Source organism: Megachile rotundata, chromosome 13 (genome assembly GCF_050947335.1).
Source record: "Megachile rotundata isolate GNS110a chromosome 13, iyMegRotu1, whole genome shotgun sequence".
NCBI lineage: Eukaryota > Metazoa > Arthropoda > Insecta > Hymenoptera > Megachilidae > Megachile > Megachile rotundata.
The window spans coordinates 14839692-14858897 of record NC_134995.1 but is presented as its reverse complement, the minus strand read 5'-3'; the positions used below and the strand labels follow the sequence as shown (position 1 = coordinate 14858897).

The 19206-nt window shown below is 42.2% G+C and overlaps 3 protein-coding genes across 11 annotated transcripts; 2 read left to right on the top strand and 1 right to left on the bottom strand.

The window, feature by feature from the left end:
• The first annotated feature begins 1965 nt into the window (after positions 1-1965).
• Positions 1966-9341, top strand: jef (major facilitator superfamily domain-containing protein 6 jef). Its single transcript, XM_012288587.2, has 12 exons — positions 1966-2104; positions 2336-2658; positions 2725-3283; positions 3342-3725; positions 3801-3922; positions 4038-4263; positions 4342-4476; positions 4549-4818; positions 5030-5288; positions 5416-5715; positions 5783-5895; positions 6074-9341. The coding sequence occupies exons 1-12, from the start codon at positions 2021-2023 to the stop codon at positions 6191-6193; spliced, it is 2895 nt and encodes a 964-aa protein (XP_012143977.1). The 5' UTR covers positions 1966-2020; the 3' UTR covers positions 6194-9341.
• Positions 3948-17432, bottom strand: Adar (adenosine deaminase acting on RNA). Of its 9 annotated transcripts, none has more exons than XM_076538769.1 (13): positions 17293-17432; positions 16173-17203; positions 15968-16073; positions 15040-15119; positions 14895-14955; positions 13859-14692; positions 13384-13769; positions 12989-13283; positions 12737-12927; positions 5981-12653; positions 5018-5307; positions 4358-4906; positions 3948-4293 (listed from the first exon to the last, which is right to left on the bottom strand). In XM_076538769.1, exons 2-10 carry the CDS (start codon positions 16521-16523, stop codon positions 12555-12557), a joined length of 2403 nt encoding a protein of 800 aa, XP_076394884.1. In that variant the 5' UTR covers positions 16524-17203; positions 17293-17432; the 3' UTR covers positions 3948-4293; positions 4358-4906; positions 5018-5307; positions 5981-12554. The 9 variants fall into 9 exon arrangements, with proteins under 9 accessions (XP_076394884.1, XP_076394882.1, XP_076394880.1 ...); XM_076538767.1 differs by having other exon boundaries at positions 4371-4906; XM_076538765.1 differs by having other exon boundaries at positions 4502-4906.
• Obp9 (odorant binding protein 9) lies at positions 17319-19053 on the top strand. The gene is made up of 5 exons (XM_076538800.1): positions 17319-17396; positions 17717-17774; positions 17856-18050; positions 18365-18429; positions 18508-19053. The coding sequence occupies exons 1-5, from the start codon at positions 17343-17345 to the stop codon at positions 18532-18534; spliced, it is 399 nt and encodes a 132-aa protein (XP_076394915.1). The 5' UTR covers positions 17319-17342; the 3' UTR covers positions 18535-19053.
• The last annotated feature ends 153 nt before the right edge of the window (positions 19054-19206 follow it).

Genomic DNA, 19206 nt, shown 5'->3' with positions numbered 1-19206 from the left:
TCGATGAGTTCATTTTGTAAATTACGCTGAGTTGCTTAAACGAATGTTTGTACGTATGCTGTTCGATAATTGTGTGCGATTGCTGAATAAAATTATTTATTTTCTATAGAAACGAACATTTCTTCTTTGTCGATAATTACTCCTTTCCTACAAGGTACGAAGTTTCTCCGCTCCGCTATCTCGGTGTCAACCAGTGTATCGTTCGGAAATAAAAACGCGGAGAGTAGATTAAGAGGTCTAGGTGAAATCGACGGACCCACCTTCAGTTACAACTGTAAATTTTCATAGCATGAACTTTGAAATAAGGCCAAGACGGATTTGCGTCATTGCTGGCTCGTTAGAGAATCGAACGCTTTTATTCGAAATCGTCGCTAGAGATAATAACGATTAATCGGCCAAACAATTATTGCTCCTTTTGTCCTCGTTTTATCGTACGATATACTCGATGAAACGCCGGTAATAACATAATCTTTTATTTATTCGTGAGACTAATTCGATATAAAGTGGTCTGAACATCGATTAAAATTTCCACGCTGCGAAATTTTAATTTAACGTCGATAAAAAGCAAGCTGTACGCGAGCAGATAGCGATCCCTGTGAAAAAATTCAAGTTCGCTCGTTAATCCGATGAACTTCTCGTACGGTGGCTTTACTGATTATCAAGAAAGGAAAATGCAATCACGCACACGCACCGTGGCTGTGCGATGTTATACACGCGAATTATCGATATCGATAAACTCGATACGTCATTCCCTAACCGTGTATCATTACGAAGCAGAATATGTAAATTATTCGAAACAGGAGCTTATTACTTCAGAACCGTGAAAATAGACGTCGAGGCCGATGCTTTTGTCCGCTCGTGTCAGGGTCCAAAGGGCTCCCTTGCTCGTCATCAATTAACCCTCAAACAGAGCGTGCTCGACGTGGTACATTACTCCAATTTGATGTTACATTTTTTTCATTTCGATCATTATTTTTTAGATGCTTATTCTTTGTTAGAGAGTCAATGACTCTGCAAAGCATTTTGACATGTCTACAAACCTATTTGCTCAGAACAAAAGGAGGAGAGAGAATCGCGGGTCAAGGTCTTCGACATTGAATGTTAGTTAGCATGTACAAGGTTTCCTTAAGCACGCTTCAGGAGGCCATTCTACTCGCGAAGCGAAACTTTTTACGTTCGACTCGCGTGAATCGAGCTTGCAACAGCCTTTCAAACGAAAGCAATGTTTTCGTGTTTAACACCAATTTCTTATAATTCGCGTTTAACACTATGAGAAGGAGATATAATTCTGCGCGTAAAGTTGTGAACAGTGGCATCTGCCCGCGGTGCTAAGAATTTGGATATCCGGCGTGCGATCAACTGCGCAAGAATCACGGGAGAACAAGGGTTGGAGAAAGTGAAAGAACGACGGCCCTAGCGAAGGATTAGAGTTACTATCGATCGACACTTTACTACTATAAAAAGAAAAAGAAGTAATCGCTTTATTCTTCTCCTTCAATATTTTGATCACGATAAAGATAGCAACGCGAGCAAGATGCGTACAGTGCATTCAGAAAATATTCTGCTAAATTTAAGAAGGTATAATGCTTTTATTCGTTGAGACAGACGGCAGTTGTTTTTAAAAGCTCTGCAAATTTATCGGAATTCGCGGGAAGCAAAATGTTGGTAAAGTTAAACGAGAAAGAGTCGAACGAACACCCATCGCTAGTCGATCGAGTGAACAAGGGGGTGTAGATTGCGCGGGCGCACTGTCAGGACTATCGATTTCGCGAGCAAAAGGTGCCACACGGTTGGCCATCGATTCGACGCTCGTCTAAAAGGATTGTAGCTGGTGATTCCCAAAAGGCAAGACGACGCTTCGGCCAAGGAATTGTTCGCAGATCCGCGGAGCGAGAACCGATTCGACGAATCGGTCGGAAGATTGGATCCGTGGACGTCGGACGATAGTTGTGCGTGTCTATCCTCGGAAGACGAGGAGCGAAACGGAAGAGACTGAGGAAGACAGATCTCGACTCTCGTCATGCAGAATTATGGACACGAAAATTACGATTATGGGTCTGTCGAGGGAACTTCGCAACAGGCTGCGGGTAGAACGTTACCACAGGTAGTGACGATCATTCGATACATCTCCTTTAACAAATTTTTTAAACGACTCGAGAACTTTCAAAGTTATTCGAAGAGCTAACTTCTTGACATTCTTTCCAAGTAATTCGATGACCTGGTCTCGAAAGTGTTGTAACGTTGTTGCTTACCGAAAAGGACATCTATTACTTTTTATGTTTTTCTTGAATTCGAACGGATCTTTTTTTATTTAAAAAAATATTGATAACCACAGGTACCGGGCGCCCGGCCCATGGTGGACCCCCACGCCGAAGGCGAGGTCGATCCAAATTTGTATCCCCAGCCGAAGGAAGCAACGCATAAGATCCGTGGCAAGAGCGACGTGATCGAGTACCTGTTTGGTTCCGTCGATCAAGAACTTCTCACCGTGAAAACCTTCTACTTCTTCTTCTACTCGGCCTTTGGCTCTTTGTTTCCGCTTATGGGAGTCTACTTCAAACAGATGGGCATGAACGCCAGTCAATGCGGTCTCTTGATGGGAATTAGGCCTTTGGTCGAGTTTATCAGCGCACCCTTTTGGGGCTCGTTAGCCGACAGGTGTGTACAGTCGCTAAATTTCTAATGCAAGCTTAAAGGAATATTTAACCAGTTACTTTTCCGCAGATGGCAAAAAGGTAAGCTGATTCTGCTAGCCTCGATATCTTGCTGGATCATTTTCACCCTTCCTCTGGCCTTCATGCAACCACCGGCCACGTCTTGCGTGGTTGTACGAAACAGAACCGCGTACCTGGTATCTCCAAACCCCAAAACTAGGATAGTGAAACGATCGACCAATCTCGATGAATTTTATCATCGAGACGACAGTCAATGTCTGGAAGTCGCCGAGAACGTCGTCTTCGAGAGGCTGCGCAAAGACGACGGCGCGACGGACTCGTTGAACAAGTTGCTTTTGCAACGGAATAAGACTTCCTCGACGGACAACGTCGAGAAGAATGACCGAACGTCCATCCATAAGGAAAACGAGGATGCTGTCAACAGAGTACGAAGAGAAGTCTCGGTAGATACTACGACCACCGAGGAGAGCCCTATAGAGGATCTCAAGTACAAGCAGCTAGTGTTCGAAGAGGATGCAGACGATCCTGAAGCCAAAACCATCGATTTCGAGACCCTCCAAAGGAGAAACCGTCCAGCCGATGTGCTCGAGTACAAACGTTTCCTTAATGTAAGTTTTATGCTCGTTAATTTCTCTTGGGAGTATCGATCGAGCATTTTTATTACAGAATCAGCCCTTGGACGATAAAATGCCACCAAAGAAGGCTTACACTCGTACCAAAACCAGGGTGAAACCGCCTCCAACGAAAGTCATGGTGAAGCGAGACGTCAGCGAGGAAGAGGACGAAGATAATCAGTCTCTGTTAGAGTCTAAGCAGCCTTGGTCTACCATGACGGCTCTGCGTAAGCTGACGTTACTGGACGAAGAAGAGGAGGACGAGGACAAGGACGAGGAGGACGTTGAAATGCCACTGCTCAGGAGTAAACGTTACGTTTGGGTGCCACATTCTGGGCAGAGTCCTCACACGGTTTCTTACGCCAAGAATTACGACGAACGGGTGAACAAGGGCTGGGTGAAGCCACTCTTCAGCTCCATCGTCTATAGATTACCGGTACAGATCGTTATTTCGTTCGCAGTGACCATTCTTTGGGTTTACGACTAGATTAACCTGGGATTATCGTTTCAGGACATTCAAAAAACGTTCTTTTTATTGTTGCTGTTGGTAATAGTCGGAGAGTTTTTCTCCGCTCCAGCGATAACGTTGGCAGATTCGGCCGTCATTACTTTGTTAGGCGAGGATGCGGACAGGTAAATACGAGTTTCGCGTACAAAATCTGATGCACAGCGAGACAAGTTTATTTAACGTCAATTCGCAATTTATTCATTAGATTGAACTCGTGGTGCGGATTTTTTCTGATCACAGGTATGGTCACCAGCGAATGTTCGGCAGTTTGGGCTGGGGTCTGGCCATGTTCTTCGTCGGCATCGCTTTGGATCACAGCACCGCCTTTTCCGAGCATCCGTGCGGTCCAGACCTCAGGGAGAAGAATTACACGATCTGTTTCGCGATCTTCAGCGTCCTGATGGGCGCAGCATTGATCACTGCCACGCAAATCAATTTCAAGTACGACGTGGTCGCCTCGGAACCAGTACGTGATAGCGTAGAGCTTCAGAACTATCTGCAAATATAATTATTGGTATATTCCAATTGCAATTTCCTTGCTCAGGAAGTGATTAAACCACCTGCCGAACCAACCAGAGAAGAGCAACTGCAGAGTCAACTGTCTCAGCAGTTGAATCTTCCTAGTCTTCAGGATTCGTCAGCGGCGGTAAATCTGAAGCCTCAGCCTCCGGAGGGCAAGGTACTAAAAATTGATCTTCTTATACCTGTCTTCTGACTGTCTTTTCCAGAAACGTCCCTTTTATCGTTGTAGACAAAAATGTTCGCTCAAACGATGCGGGAGATTCCAGAATGGGTGACCGTGTTGAAACAATTCAAAGACTTGAAGTGCGCCTCCTTCCTCTTCGTAGCCTGGTTCATGGGTTTCGGTATCGGATTGATCTTCACCTTTCTGTTCTGGCACCTTCAGGACTACGGTGGTACGCCCACGTTGTTCGGCGTCGCTTCCGTGATCAATCACATATCCGAGATATTCGCCTACTTCTTCAGCTTCAAGTTGATTCGCCAGATCGGTCACGTGAAGGTAGTACCGCGTATCCGATGAATAGAAGATCCTTAACAGTCGATAGACTTCGCTGCGGGTGTCGTATCGTAAAAAACGAAAGCTTACACTGCGCGAGTACGTCGAGCATTAAGGGTTAATTATGTTTCAACTTTCTACAGTGAGATACTAATTTTGTACATCGTGAGAAGAGTGGATTCCATTAACGAATAATACGTACCTTGATCTACAGGTGTTATGCTTGGGGCTAGGCGGTAACGTGTTCCGTTTCCTGTATATATCTTGGCTGACGACGCCGTGGTGGGTTCTGCCCTTCGAATTCATTCAAGGGATAACCCATGCCGCTGTGTGGGCCGCGTGCTGCAGCTACATTTCGCACAACACTCCTTCGCACTTGCGTACCAGCGCCCAAGGAGTTCTTCAAGGTATTCACCATGGTCTTGGCAGGGGATGCGGTGCCGTTATAGGTGGCATGTTCGTTGACGCCTACGGTGAGTCCTCCTATCGATCCTTAAAGACAAAAGAGAATACGAGAAATTAGATATCGATTCGATTTACAATATTCATGGGCTATTGTTAGTCGCAGCGACCCAATTGTTATCGACGCGTTTCTTCCAGGAACGACCGCAACGTTTCGGGCATACGGTCTGATCTGCCTGGTGGTGCTGGGCGGTTTCATATTCATCAACTTCTACAGGAAGGATACGGGCTTCGTGTCGGACTTGCCGCAAACGGAGGACCCGCATCAAGTAGCCGAAGCGACGCACCTGGCACCGCACGGTGTGCCCAGCAACGCTATTCCTCGTGCCCTGAGCTCTACGCGCCTGCACGAGCTGGGCAATACCGACTACCAATCGAACACGAGGTATCAGAACAGGCTGCAACCTACTGACGGCAGTAACATCGGTACAAATGGAGGTGAGTACTTTGGCGAATCGACAAAGGTATCAGATCGTTCCGTATCAATTTCGAATCGATGTTCCAGGCGTAGTAAACCCGACGAATCCATTCCTGAACGGTGGAGGCGGCGGTGGAGGTGGATACAATTACGGTATGACTGGCAAAGGCGAGGACGAGTATATCCGTAGGAGCTTCCAGGTTTAGTAAAATCATTCTAACTTGAACGTCCACGAGATGACGACGTTTGTTGAAACTTCTACGCAATACTCTCTCTGGAACATACCTTTTCCCTCTTTATACTTCTTCCGTATCGTGTCTACTTTTGCACGAGTTCACGAAAAAACTGTTCTTCTGATCGAACGTTTCTTTTGCACAGCTCTACAATGAAGTGATCGACAGAGAACTCGACCTGATCAAACCACCGCCGATAGTGACCCATCTCCACGCTCAACAACCATGCACCAACCCCTTCCATCAGCACGATTACGAGTGGTAACAGTCCGGGATGTTCGACCCTACTTGAGGCAATCAGGATGGCGAGATACGCTGATCAGATTACGAGAAACTGGTCTGGAGTACCAAGAATCGAGGAGTACCAGGCTCCAAGAGATGGGACATTTTTTACTCGGTTACTAAGCAGACCCTTTCGATAGTTGTTGCTATGATACAACGAAGTCGTAAATCCTTCGGAAGTCAAAGAACTATCGATCAAGACGAAGATTCTCGTTACATTGCCGTAGTTGAAAATTCTTCAAATTGACAATATATTGGATCTTTCGAAAAGTCTTTGATATCGCGAGAAGTTCGAGAGTGGTAATAGAACGAGAATTTAGCGTATATTTTCGACGATTCGAGTTACGACCTCGATATATGGTAGCGCGAACTATGCTCCGTCGATCAATATCGTTGGCCATCGAATCGACTAATTGCACGGAATAGGTGTTTCGCGAACGATCCACGTTTAGAAATCGACGAAACGACGACTCTGAAGTGCCTGATCACTGAGATGTTCTTGTTTACAAGCGACGATCGATCAAGATCGATGCTGATCGACGGGAGACCGAACGGTTTCGACGAAACGGGATTGACGTCTATATCGCGTAGAGTATCGAGTCTCTCGACGAGAATACGCGCGAAACGAAATAATACCATCCGATCGATGTATTTTATTAGAGGCGAGAATAGGATGTATGTACAGCGGAGAGCGCCGGTATCTTTCGTGACTATCTATCTACATAGTATACCTGACACGTGTAGTACGGCACAACACGATCTGCGGGGTCGCTTCAACGAAAACATTTATCCTACGTAATTAACGAGCATTCCACGGTATCGTTCGAGTATTTAACGAGCAGAACGTGAACGGTCGAACGAGACGATAGTCGCTCTGATATCTAATCAGGGAACATCCCTGGCAACATCCGACAATCAGAAGATCGATGATTTACTCGGAAGACTAGCGTTTGACGAGAGATCCGAAAATGCCGCGACATTCGAATAATTGCAGGTGAAATTGACGAAACTCGAACGGCACCGTATTCTTGAACGCGAGCACCTCGATGTATTATTGTGTATCTACGTGCGATCGCGTGCTCTGCTTCTCTGGTTTCATCGTGATTCTGGCTCACGTTTATATCCAATATCCTCTCGACGTATGAATCGAATTAGGCTGCCGATAAAATTCGTCAGCGATCATTGTAAATACTTATCCTCTGTCGCTCTAACTCGCGTGTGAATATTAGAATTAAAAAGCCCTGTTCCTTGTTCTCGTTCATCGTTATTTTCTGTTTCTAGGCTGATCGTTGCTCGTTGCGTGTTATATCTGTACAATGTTTCACTTGTAACCGTGTAGTCTATCGAGTATAGAACTCGTCGAGGTACTCTTATCGTGTAAGCAATCACGTTTCTGCGTGAGATAAGTGTATAAATATTGTTGAAACTGAGAGACGATTAAACCGGATAGATGCGGGGGTACTCGCTGCGGATACCTAATTAACAAGTTGCATACCTGATCGAAGAGATATCGAAGCTTCTGCCGATGTAACATTTTCGTTTGGAACAAGTTCAAGAAAAAGTCTACGGCTTGCATTTATTTCTTATCGCCTATTTATTGGGGTTCACCAAGTATCGCAGTAATTTCTATGTTTTAACGTCCGACTTTCTAAATTTTGATCGACGTAAATTTAACAAGCATATCATAGCGGGCGTTTCGTAACGAAAGAGTTAATTACGAGACTTCGATTCGGTTCGGTCAAGTGTGTAAATAAAGCCTAAACGAAGCAGAATCTCGTTTTCCGAGGCACAAGCTAGACATAATGTCGTACTTGCGTACGTTAATACCTTATCGACGAACCACGTGCTTTAGTATCGAACCAAGATTACAAAATACTGTCAACCGAGCATATAAATGTTCGTTAAGAACGTCGATAAAGTGTTAATCGACATTCGATCCGAGGGAAGAATACATAGGCATCGTATGCATCCGAGTGCTTTAGCTCAGTATTGTTATATAAAGCACGACTATATATACATATATATTTAACCGTAAGCGTGAGGGTCGGAATGAACGCGTGTCTAACTGCACGTTTCATTTCGACAACCACTCTGGACTAGTTTTTCGAGGACACCTTCCACCGACATCATAAACTTAGAGACATATAGCAAGCCCGAAACGAACCGGAAGACAATTTTCATCCGAGTTGGATGGAAATTACGATCATGCACACGCTCGCTTCGACCATCGAATTAATCGCCAAAATTCTGAAGGCTCCTAGTGTTCGCGGCTCTTCTTGATTTTGCGTTTTCAAAAATCGAATATTCTGTATCATCTGGTGAAAGACGTGCTCGAAATAAACGCAAACGGAGTTTAACATTGATACTTATATCTCGCGTTCTTCGATCTAGACGATTCCCGTAACGTTGTCATTGATCATATTCTTTCGCGATCTAGTTTCCGCTGTGCATTATTAGAGACTTCCAGGTGTAAAAAGGAAATAACATCGAAATAAGTACACTGAAAGTCCCTACTAACATGTGTAAGAGATTGGACTTGACGAGAGAAATTACACGCGGATGCTTCAATTACTCGAGTCTTCCCCTTGGAACACATATATTTTGAAAAGCAAGAAATAATTGAGGGCATTTTACAGAGCCGATACATTGATTTGACCATTTCTCGAACACATTGTAATAAATTGAGGAACTTAGGAAAAGATATTTGGCGAGAAACACATCCGGCGAACTTGATACATATCATATAGCTACTAAGTTAAAAATCGATGTAATTATTCAGAGAGGATCGTTTCGCACGTGACTTCTTCGTGTTGCCCCGTGGCATCGACGAGTAAGGTTGAGGACATTCTGTTTTTCTCGGAGAGTAGGTTTCTTGGTAAAGAAAAATCTTCGAAACGAGATGCATTTTTGGTAGAAGTTTTCTTGCTCGATCAAGACTGAAGTAGCTTCAAGATCGATTCGATCGTTCGAGTTAATTATTTATGAGCAAAGAGTTCAACGAATTCGGAGGAGTTGTGTGCGAAACGCGATAACGATAGCTGTACTATAGGTATAGCGATATGAATAGACAATTAACAGAGAAATATAACATACAGTAATAATGTAATTAATATACAGTTTGAAAAAAAGAAGTCTCGATCGTGTTGAATTTCCCTCCCTTTTCTTCGTCGACGATGATTAAGGATTAAGGCTGTTTCCAACTACCAAATTAATTATTTTTATAATTACACAAAATTACAACGGTACTGATCAATCACTCTCAGCCACAACAAATGACAAGGAGAAAAAAAAAAAGACGTCCACAGCTTTGTTTATTTACACCAAGCAACACCACAGATCATGCACTTTATGCGATAAAAAAATGAAAGAAAAAAGATAAACAAACGGAAATTTTTCATTTATTTACATGGTTCATGCAAAATGACGCAATATCGATCGTGAATTTCAGCGAACGCGATAAAACGCTTAATTTCGTGTTGACTCGACGAGCCGTATGACTCTTCTAATTACTTATGGATACGAGAAGATTCGCGTGGGGACGTGATCGCAGAATGAACACGAGCAACGCTTGGTAAATAAAGGTTTTATTCTATCGTTCTTTTCGCCTATCGATTTACTTATTTGGACAAAGTTACGACTAGAGGCACTAGTCAAGCTTAAACTCTAGCTGAACTACGAGAAATTCGTAATTATGCTCGATGTTCTATAACTAAAACGTTCTTCTCTCGATACACGGTTTCAAAGATGAGAAGTCGGAAATCGTGTGATGTAGCAGACTAGATCTAGTAATTGATAAGTAATTAAACAGTCGCTATTTGTAGCTCACTCGAAAAATTGTTTATCACTAAAAATGGTGTTCTCTATCGTTAATCGATAAGTGTTAAGTGTTTGTACGTTACATGTATATAAAGTGTATACGTGAAGGTGTTTGTTTTACCTGCAACGCGGGCACGGTTTATAAAGATATACGAGAAGATTACGGAAGAGTCGAATAGAAAAACCGATGCGACGCATTCACTTTCTTAATCGTCTACGTTAATAAAAATGCTATCCTATGAATGTAAAATACTGACTATGATTTATGACTCCACTACGAATAACGTGATGTGGACAAAAATTCATAAACACGTGTCTCCGGATTTATTTACCTGTATATGTATCACGTGTTTCTGGCAACACTATCGATTAACGCGTTGACCAACACGAAAGGAAACACCGTGGTGGTACGGCACATTATAATCGCGACCGTTTACAAAAATCATTTCGTTTCTCGATTTACACATTTCGCTCGCTAGCTCGACTATGTTAAATTCGTGGTACCATGGGTGACAATCTTCGTGGCAACCAACGCGTTCACCAGTATTTTTATCACTATCCCGTGTACACCGAGAAATATGTACACGTAAAATAATTGCATTGCTTCGCAATTAACGCAGTCGTGCCATATTTACCAATAAAATGTGTTTCGTTCTTCGTTCGTTACCGGTGGAAACTGGATAAATACTGTACGTGTAATTTAACTCGAATATTCACCGCATCAGTAGATATTACGGATGAAAAGCGTAAGCGGGCAAGAGGCGATTCGTGGCAACTTGCATTCAAACTTAGAGATTTTTTTTTTAAGAAAGCGCCAAGAAAAATCTTGATACTTGTTCGTAATACGCGTGTGAATGCAATCAAATTGCTTCGAGGGGTTTTCTATTAAGTAACTAAGCGAACATCGATCGTATTTAGCCTCCTATCTCATTGGTATTATGCATATCGATATTATGCTATTTGGTATTCTTTCCCCCTTATTGGCACTGGTATACGTATAACGCATTCTTTCAATCGTTGTACAAATTAGCGGAAAATAAATAAATAAAAAAAAGAGAAAGGCAAGAAACTTATACCTATCGTTAAGTAACACTTGAAAAGTTAATGGTAAACTTAATTCCAACAGCTGGACACTACTCTATTAAACGCTTCTTTTGAAGAAGCGATTCATTTCTAACTATACATCGTGTGTAATTACATATGAGTGTATATATATATATGTTGTGTGTGTGTATATATATATACGCGCGCGCGTGCGTGCGTGTGTATAATACTTAAAACGAAATCAGTTTTGTACAGCTGTTGTTTCTCACGCAAAACTGGACCGACACCGGGCAGTGTGTCATTACGGCAGAATTGCATTAATTGTTATAATACTGGCACAGTGAGGCAATGATCTTAGGACTCTCTAAGCTATTAATAATAATAACGTACTTCTACATTCATCTATCGGACTCATACTCGCACGCTAATTATTCTTCGAGTCATGCATACCCTATCTCATTTGCTCCTTAATCAAAATAACGTGATAACAACATCGAACTGTCGAGGGCTGATTCTTTTCCAATAATTCCATAGAAACTAATATAACGCTACGTTATCGTGTTAAAAGAAAAAAAAAAAACATAAATGAAAACGAGTTATGAACAGATTGCATCGCGCCGACAAGCAACCGATTCCTGTCTCACTTTTCGTCGAGCTTCGCAGCGAAGTACGCGTATCATAATTTTGCACGCCAATTCTAATATACTCGGTGTCACAGCCTTTAGGGATGTAACTTGACGCGCGTTGTTATCGTTGCTATTATATCTAAATTAGCTTAGGAAAAAATACTGCAGGCACGAGGCAAATCTCGACGCGTTATTTCGATTTTAATCTTCTCTTGTACGAGCAACTTGATACACATCAGGGTATTTTACGTTAAAATATTACTACGAGAATTTGTTTTGATAGTAAGATCGACCGATGGATATGTATCGAATTAATTCGTGGTAAAAATTTGTCGATTCCGATAACGATAGAAGCAAACGTAAGTTAACGTATTCGCTACGTGTTGCTTAGGAAACGAAAAGATCTATCCCGTTCTTTCTTTCGTATTCACAGTCGCGACTAGTTCTATAAAAAAATGGTCGAAATTGACGTCGTACTATGATAGATTAAGATTAAAATTCGAAGTATCGAAAGTGTTACGTTTAAGTCCTATATTTAAAACTGAGCAACTATCGAATCGTAAAACCTTCGACGGCTCGAAGACAAAATATCCTCCTGAAAATAGGAAGGGACTTGTCTTTTTTCTTTTTATACACTCTGAACACGATGTATATACGACAAGATCGCACTCGATGCAAAGTCAAACAACAGCGGTAGCAGACCTGCATGTGAGATCCTACGATTTATGCTTTACTGATGCCGCATTCTGCCATATCATAACACGCTGAACGAGCGATCTAGTTTGCAGTAGGAACTACGTAATCTGTCACCCGATAGTCTGTCTCGTCTGGCGAGATCTTATCGTTACTCTGACTTAGTCAGATATCAACCTCAAACATATCTTGTTCGATTGGTTTTTTAACCCAACTCCCAAGATGTGCCTTTACAAAAGCTTCCTTCAACTGATGCTTGGCAAGCTGTTGCATAGAAAAATTGAACAGAAATAATAATCGGCGCAATTTGTACACAACGGAGAACGAGAATATCCAGGAGAACTTACCGAATAATTTTGTACGGATGATTTCGCCTCTAAATAATGACGGCACTGATTCTTGTCAGCGTCGTCGATAGTTTCCAGTTTACCGAGTAAATTGTAAAACCTTCTGAAGAGCCCTTGCTTCGATATTCTGGATGGCTTGCCCAACTCGTCCTTTCCCGTCGTACAATTTATCACTTCGGCTTCGGTTTGACCTAAAAGAACGGATCAAATTCTAATAAGCGTTTTTTAAACGATTCTTCGATTGCCACATACCGATTGTCCAATTAACGCTGTAATTAGGCGCTTTCCCGGGTTGTCTCACTTCGGAAGACGTGATAAGGCTCATTAGCGGTTTGTTAAGTCTGTACGGTGGTGGTAGACCTTGAATCGTATTTTCGATACGGCCGCACACAGCTCTATACATATGACTTGGGTTCAATAGACTGCCAAGAACGATGCTGTGGAAGTAAATTGGCTCGATGAAGTGGCTTAGAAGTGCACCTTGCACACCAAGAACGTTCCACCGAGCTATTTTGTCCGAACACGACATCGTCAGCAGTCTTTGGCCCTACAAGGTAAATTAAACGTTTGTATGTTTGAATACTTGCATAAAAAAATTTGATCCGAAAGAAATTATTTTTTCATTGCGCGTAACACTGATCGCGTACCATGAGTACGCCGTCCCACGTTTGGATACCTTCGCTGCTTTTCACCGGTATCGTGCCTTCTCCAGATTCTATTTTGGTTCTCAATTGACCTCTGGCTCTCCTATTCGGATGTTTGTCGACGGACTCGTTTTCCTCGTGAGGCGAAAAAATCCTGGCATCACCGCATGGAGCGGTATTTATGTATAAATGGAATTGAATGCCTTGCCTCAGTTTGAACCCCTTTTTCATGCGTTCTAAAATCGATTCCGTCGGGCGATCTTCCGCGTGAAGTTCTAACTGTTTATATAAATATTCGCATAAACATCTCCTTGCTACTACTTCCGCGTGGCAATCGTTTAATGCACCACCGCTGACGCTCAAGTGTTCTCCGGAAACGCACTTGGTACCTTTTGTTCAAAACATACAATTATCGTCAAGGTTTTACGGGTCTCGAGTGTCATAGCAATATAAAACATGCGTGAAAATTATTCCTCACCGGTCGTTACGCATATCAATTCCGCTTCCGAACCTTTTGTCTGGACAATACCTGCCAAAACCTTACGTCGAGCGTGCTGCGGCTTAGACTGAATAAGTTCACTGAACTTTTGATTCACCATCTTACCAATCTTGTCGGCTAACATCTGAGGTAACGACATCTGTTCTTGCCAGTGCCCACCACTGTTTGAAAAATTTGGTAAGACGCGTACAGGAAGCGGTATGCAGAACGAAGAACTATGAACGTTCCTCAATTTAGCTAATGCCGCTTTACTGGCGGCAGCTTTAGCTAGCTTTTTACTTGGCCCAGTTCCTTCGAACGTTTCTCCGTCGATGGTCACCGATATTGTAAATTTTGCATAACTTTCTCCGTTATCCGATACGCATTTGTACACAACACCCGGATACAATTCATTAATGAGCGCTACAGGTCCTTTTTCTAAAAATTTGCTTGTACTTTTTGGCTCTTGTGTTAGAGTCTTAAAAGCGTTGACTAGATGATTATCACGTTCCGTAACGTCGCTCGTAAAATCTGGTTCGAGGGGTATCGAAGGTTGGCAAGTGTTGATCGCTTGATGAACTTCCGGTGTATTTCTGAATTGAATAATGTTTCGCAAAGCGAGCTCAGCGGCAGCGTGTTTTGCCATTTTTTTAGTACGACCTTTGCCCTCGTACGTTTGTCCATCGATCTGTACGGCTATCGTAAATATTGGAGCATGAGTAGGACCTGTCTGTTCCACTACTTTATATACGGCACCGGTTTTTAATTCGTTCAACGCGCATACCGCGTTCTTTGGCTGTGGGTTCTTGTGACGTTTTTTTACACTGGTGACACCTGATGAAAGAAAACAAATAATAGATCAATACATTCGATGCTTTGCAAAAGCCACTCTTTAGCTCGAAAGAACTTAAACCTTTCAGACTTATAAGGCGATCCGTGTTCTGCTTCTATCAAACAATCAGTTTTAATACGTGCATGCTTATCAACTAAGTATTGCTCGATAGAATCACAGAAACACAGAGCATCAGCCACTGACCTTCGGAATCCGATTCCAGAGACCTTTTCAGTATGGGCCTTAAGACATTTCGTTGCTCCATCTGCGAAGAATAAAAGATACTATTACCTGTGATACCGAAACAGGATTTCCATTCCAAAAATAACCTTAATTAACTGAATCTTACCCCTGTCAAGTGTGTTTCCTGCAATCCCTCTGTAGGAGATGCAGTGGTGGTAGTGGTACAGATCATGGATGTGTTGCAGTCTAAGGAAAACGAAAAACAAAAAAAAAGAAATACAAATGTATATGTATAAGCCGCTTATGCACGATGCTGTAATAAAAGAAATCGATGTACGAAGAATGTTATACTTGTTTCGTTGGTGGTCTTATCATTGTTCAACATTTTTAATCCGTTCGACATTTCCCGTGCAAACAAACCCAGCTGAAAAAATGCACTCAGGAAGTCTGTCTCTCGAAACACCGCACTGTTACATTGATTTTAATTATACTCGTATCTCGATGTCCGCAGCGCCACTACTGCTGTTTTTTCACAGCCTCGAACATAACCTTAATTGAACGCGTCGGATTCCATTAAAATTTTCCACGGAGTCTTTTCGTTCGCGATATACGGGAAGAGAGTCGGCGAAAAACGATAAAAAGATATGTATGACCGTCGTACATTCCAATCAATCTACCGCGGCGATACACCTTGCACCTAGCAGGCGCAGATTGTTTACTGCGCAGAATACTGCGCATCGCGAGTGAAACTGGCGCGGGGAGTCGATTTTAAAAGCGAGGAGCCTCTTCTGCTAGAATCAGGGTAACGATGCGCAAAAAGTTGAAGGCGCAATAAAGACAGAGGCACTCGAATGCATATACATCTCGTTTTCATGCTCCTAATCCTTCCTAAGAATGTCCAAAAATAGTGTTGCGCGATAATCAAGGAAGCTCTAAGCGTTGTCGCCGTTCCGCTTACCCCACCATTTCTCCTTCGCACCTCCCGCCATCAAATTTTTCCTCAATTTTTATACGACGCTTTAATAACGCTTGTAAAAACAAACGATGCTTTAAATCGTTTTCGAACGATGTCTCGAATAATATATAGCGTTTACCTTTATTAATTCTTTTCAACCGAGCCGATTTACTATCAAACGCAGTAAAACATAATGGCGAGATATCTGCGCACTTCTTCAACCATGTCAATAATGCGTTCTCCGTCTATGAATAAATTTCCAATTTTTACATTATTTATTGATTTCAATGCGACACAAATAGAATAGAAAAGCATTGTATAAATAAATGAACATAATTATTTACCTGACAGGAAGTAATGCGTTTCCGCGTATTCATTACAAAACACGTGTTCGTTGTTTTCTCCACGCATATCATGCCACTGGCCTTGGCAGTCATTCGCGATTTATCGATAGAACACTTCTGTTCCATCGAACAGCCATACGTATCGGCGTTATGATTTAATATGTCATCAATATTATAAATGTCGTCGTTCTTCACAATTATCCACTGACAAACCTTGCACAAATTATCTTTTAACTGCGCCTTGCCTTCCACTATTTTCTTCATCTTGTATCGAACTTGCTTGCGAAAGTTTCGAACATTCTTGTGATACGGATTGCAACACTTGAACAACTCGTCGTTGCATTCGGTCATGACGATTCTTCCTTTTCGTAAACGTTACTGACAAGAAAATTAAAGCAATGTTGACTCGACGACGTACAGTTATGAACGAGATTTCTGTTCCCTTATCGCGTAATTAATAGTCCGAGTTAATTTATTACATCCAGTACGGGTATACTTTAAACTAATTAGCTTAATTGTAAAAAATATGCAGATTATTGCTGAAGAATCGTGAAACGTAGTATCGATGTATATTTTATGCGTACGATGGTCCACCTTCGATGACGTATCGAAGAAAACTGACTCGAAGGACGAGCTGATCTTCCCCGTTCGGCTAAGTTGAAAGGCGATCTCTTCCCCTTGTCGGAAAGTATCAAAGAACGCATACGTTGTCGCTTCTGAGAAGCATCGCATATTTAAGGGGACTGACTCGTTTTTGTTACTGGACGCCACGTGTTCGGTCGGTAATCACAATCAAATTTTCTTGTTCCGTAAAAGTTTATTTTTACGTAGTATAACATTGTAGTATAACTACATAGTATAACATTCATTTTTAGCACCCCAGCTTTTTTATGCGAATAAAATATAATTATACACAGCATTTGTTTCGGTAGATTACTCATTGTTTATTCAATTGTATGAGTGTCCCGTACAAAAGTTGGTCTGCTGGTGACTCGTTATCAGTGTTATGCGTCCGCTGTTCCGATTAATCACTGAAACATTAACCACTGTAATCTTGACTTTTAGTGCGAAAGTTTAAACAACAGATCGATAAACTACCGGTTGAAATGCTGGTATATACCTCCGTGTTAGAATCAGGTTCCTTCCGAGACCAGCAATTTGGTACCAAGAATGTTCCGGAGTTGTCAATTAATCCTCGTCCTGACGATTGTTCTAATTTTATTGGTGAGTTACGTGTCAGTCCTCACCAAGTAATTTCAGTCGAATTTACAAACTATCCCAATAGTTTATAGAGACTAGACCGAGACTCTCGGATCTCAAATCTGCTAACCGAACATTATTCCATACGTATAGCTCTCTGTATACGGAGTTAGAGTTGATAGTTTAAGTTAAAATATGAACGCGTAGAATATTCGCTTTGTATTTTGAACCCAGCTATTTTCAAAAGAACGTTTCTCTTTATCGTTCAGACAGTGTTATCGCGAGAGTATTCTGTATTTGCATAAATATCGTTAATTTCGCTCACAAAGATCGCTTTGCCTCAGGATCCCGGCGAAGCAGATATCAGAAAGGATTGCCGCAAGGAGTCGAGAGTTACATGGGGTACGTTCGGTCGAACGTTCGCGATCGAAAAAGATCGATGACGAGGAAATCTTTTTTTCTCCTTTGTTCAATCTGTTTCAGCCGCGTTAAGAAGAATGAAGTCCGGGGACTTCGAACAAGACGACCCGAGATTGAAGTGCTACCTGAAGTGTTTTATGGCGAGGAACGGTATTCTGAACGGTAACGGCGAGATAAATGTGCAAAGAGCCCTTCGACATCTGCCACGAAGCTTGCAGGATTCTTCGAGAAAGTTGTTTAACACGTGCAAGTCAGTCCGTGAGTGTAAAAAATCGGTATTTGTCAGGATTTTATGCCGTCGAAAGTTTTTGTCGCGTTGAACAGTGACGAACTTTACGAGATTCGTCATTTTAAAGGAGGAAATCTTGTACATAGCTCACCCAATGTATTCAGCTCGAAGAATTTTTACCTTATTTACCTTATTTCGAAGAAAAATACGCGAGAAGGTCGCAGATTTATCTGCCAAGTACATTACTCGTTAAAAAAGAATATCCCATGAAAAATGTGAACGTAGAAAGTCGCGACCTAATATTTTGCTCGTTTCGTCAGGAAAACATCTTTTCCGTTTTCAGGCGGGACCGATTCTTGCGACAAAGCCTTTCAAATCGCCAAGTGTTACGTTGAACATCATCCAGAGGTAGGTGGATTTGAATGCGAAAGAACGAGACCACGATCTTTCTGGTTCGTCGGATGAATTCCGTGTCTCGTGTTGCAGATTTTACATAGCGTCCCTTTCATCTAGAGCGCACTTCACCGGAAAGCCACTCGAGTTTCAAGAATAAGACGAACCCTGGACGATACTGTACCGCTTTGCAACCGAGAAATAAAGAAAAGCAACATTTGTATGACCACGGAATCGGATACAAACCGAAACATTGAATAGGGTAAAATCATCGCTTTGATACGAGTATCGCGTAATGGCGACCGAAGTTTCGTTGCACGACGCTTTCGTCGAGCTCGTATTCTTCGGTGCACCGACTGAACCGAATCGATCGAGAGAAACTTCAGACGGGCAGAATTTTGGACCAGACATCCTGCGGAAATTAGCTTCCGTCAATTTGCAATTTTCCTTTCTTTTTGCTCGTAACTGTGCAGCGCGGGAAACTTGTTGTTCGTCGACGTTCAATCTGTTTCAAACTTGGCAAACCTAACGATGTATTTGACAGATTCTTCCTTATAACTCTATTGTTACATTCGTAGTAGTAAAATAATGTATTGTATTTCGGCTATCAGTAACATTAAATTTTACATTTATAGAAGATTCGACAGGCAATCATTAACTGTCGGACATCGTAACAAAGGCTCTTCATCCTCTCATCGTGCAAGTACCTTGTCGGTTCCTCTAAAATTTACCGAAAACTATTCTAATTAATTAATTGGAATTAATTGGAGGAAAGATCTGCTCGCGACGCTC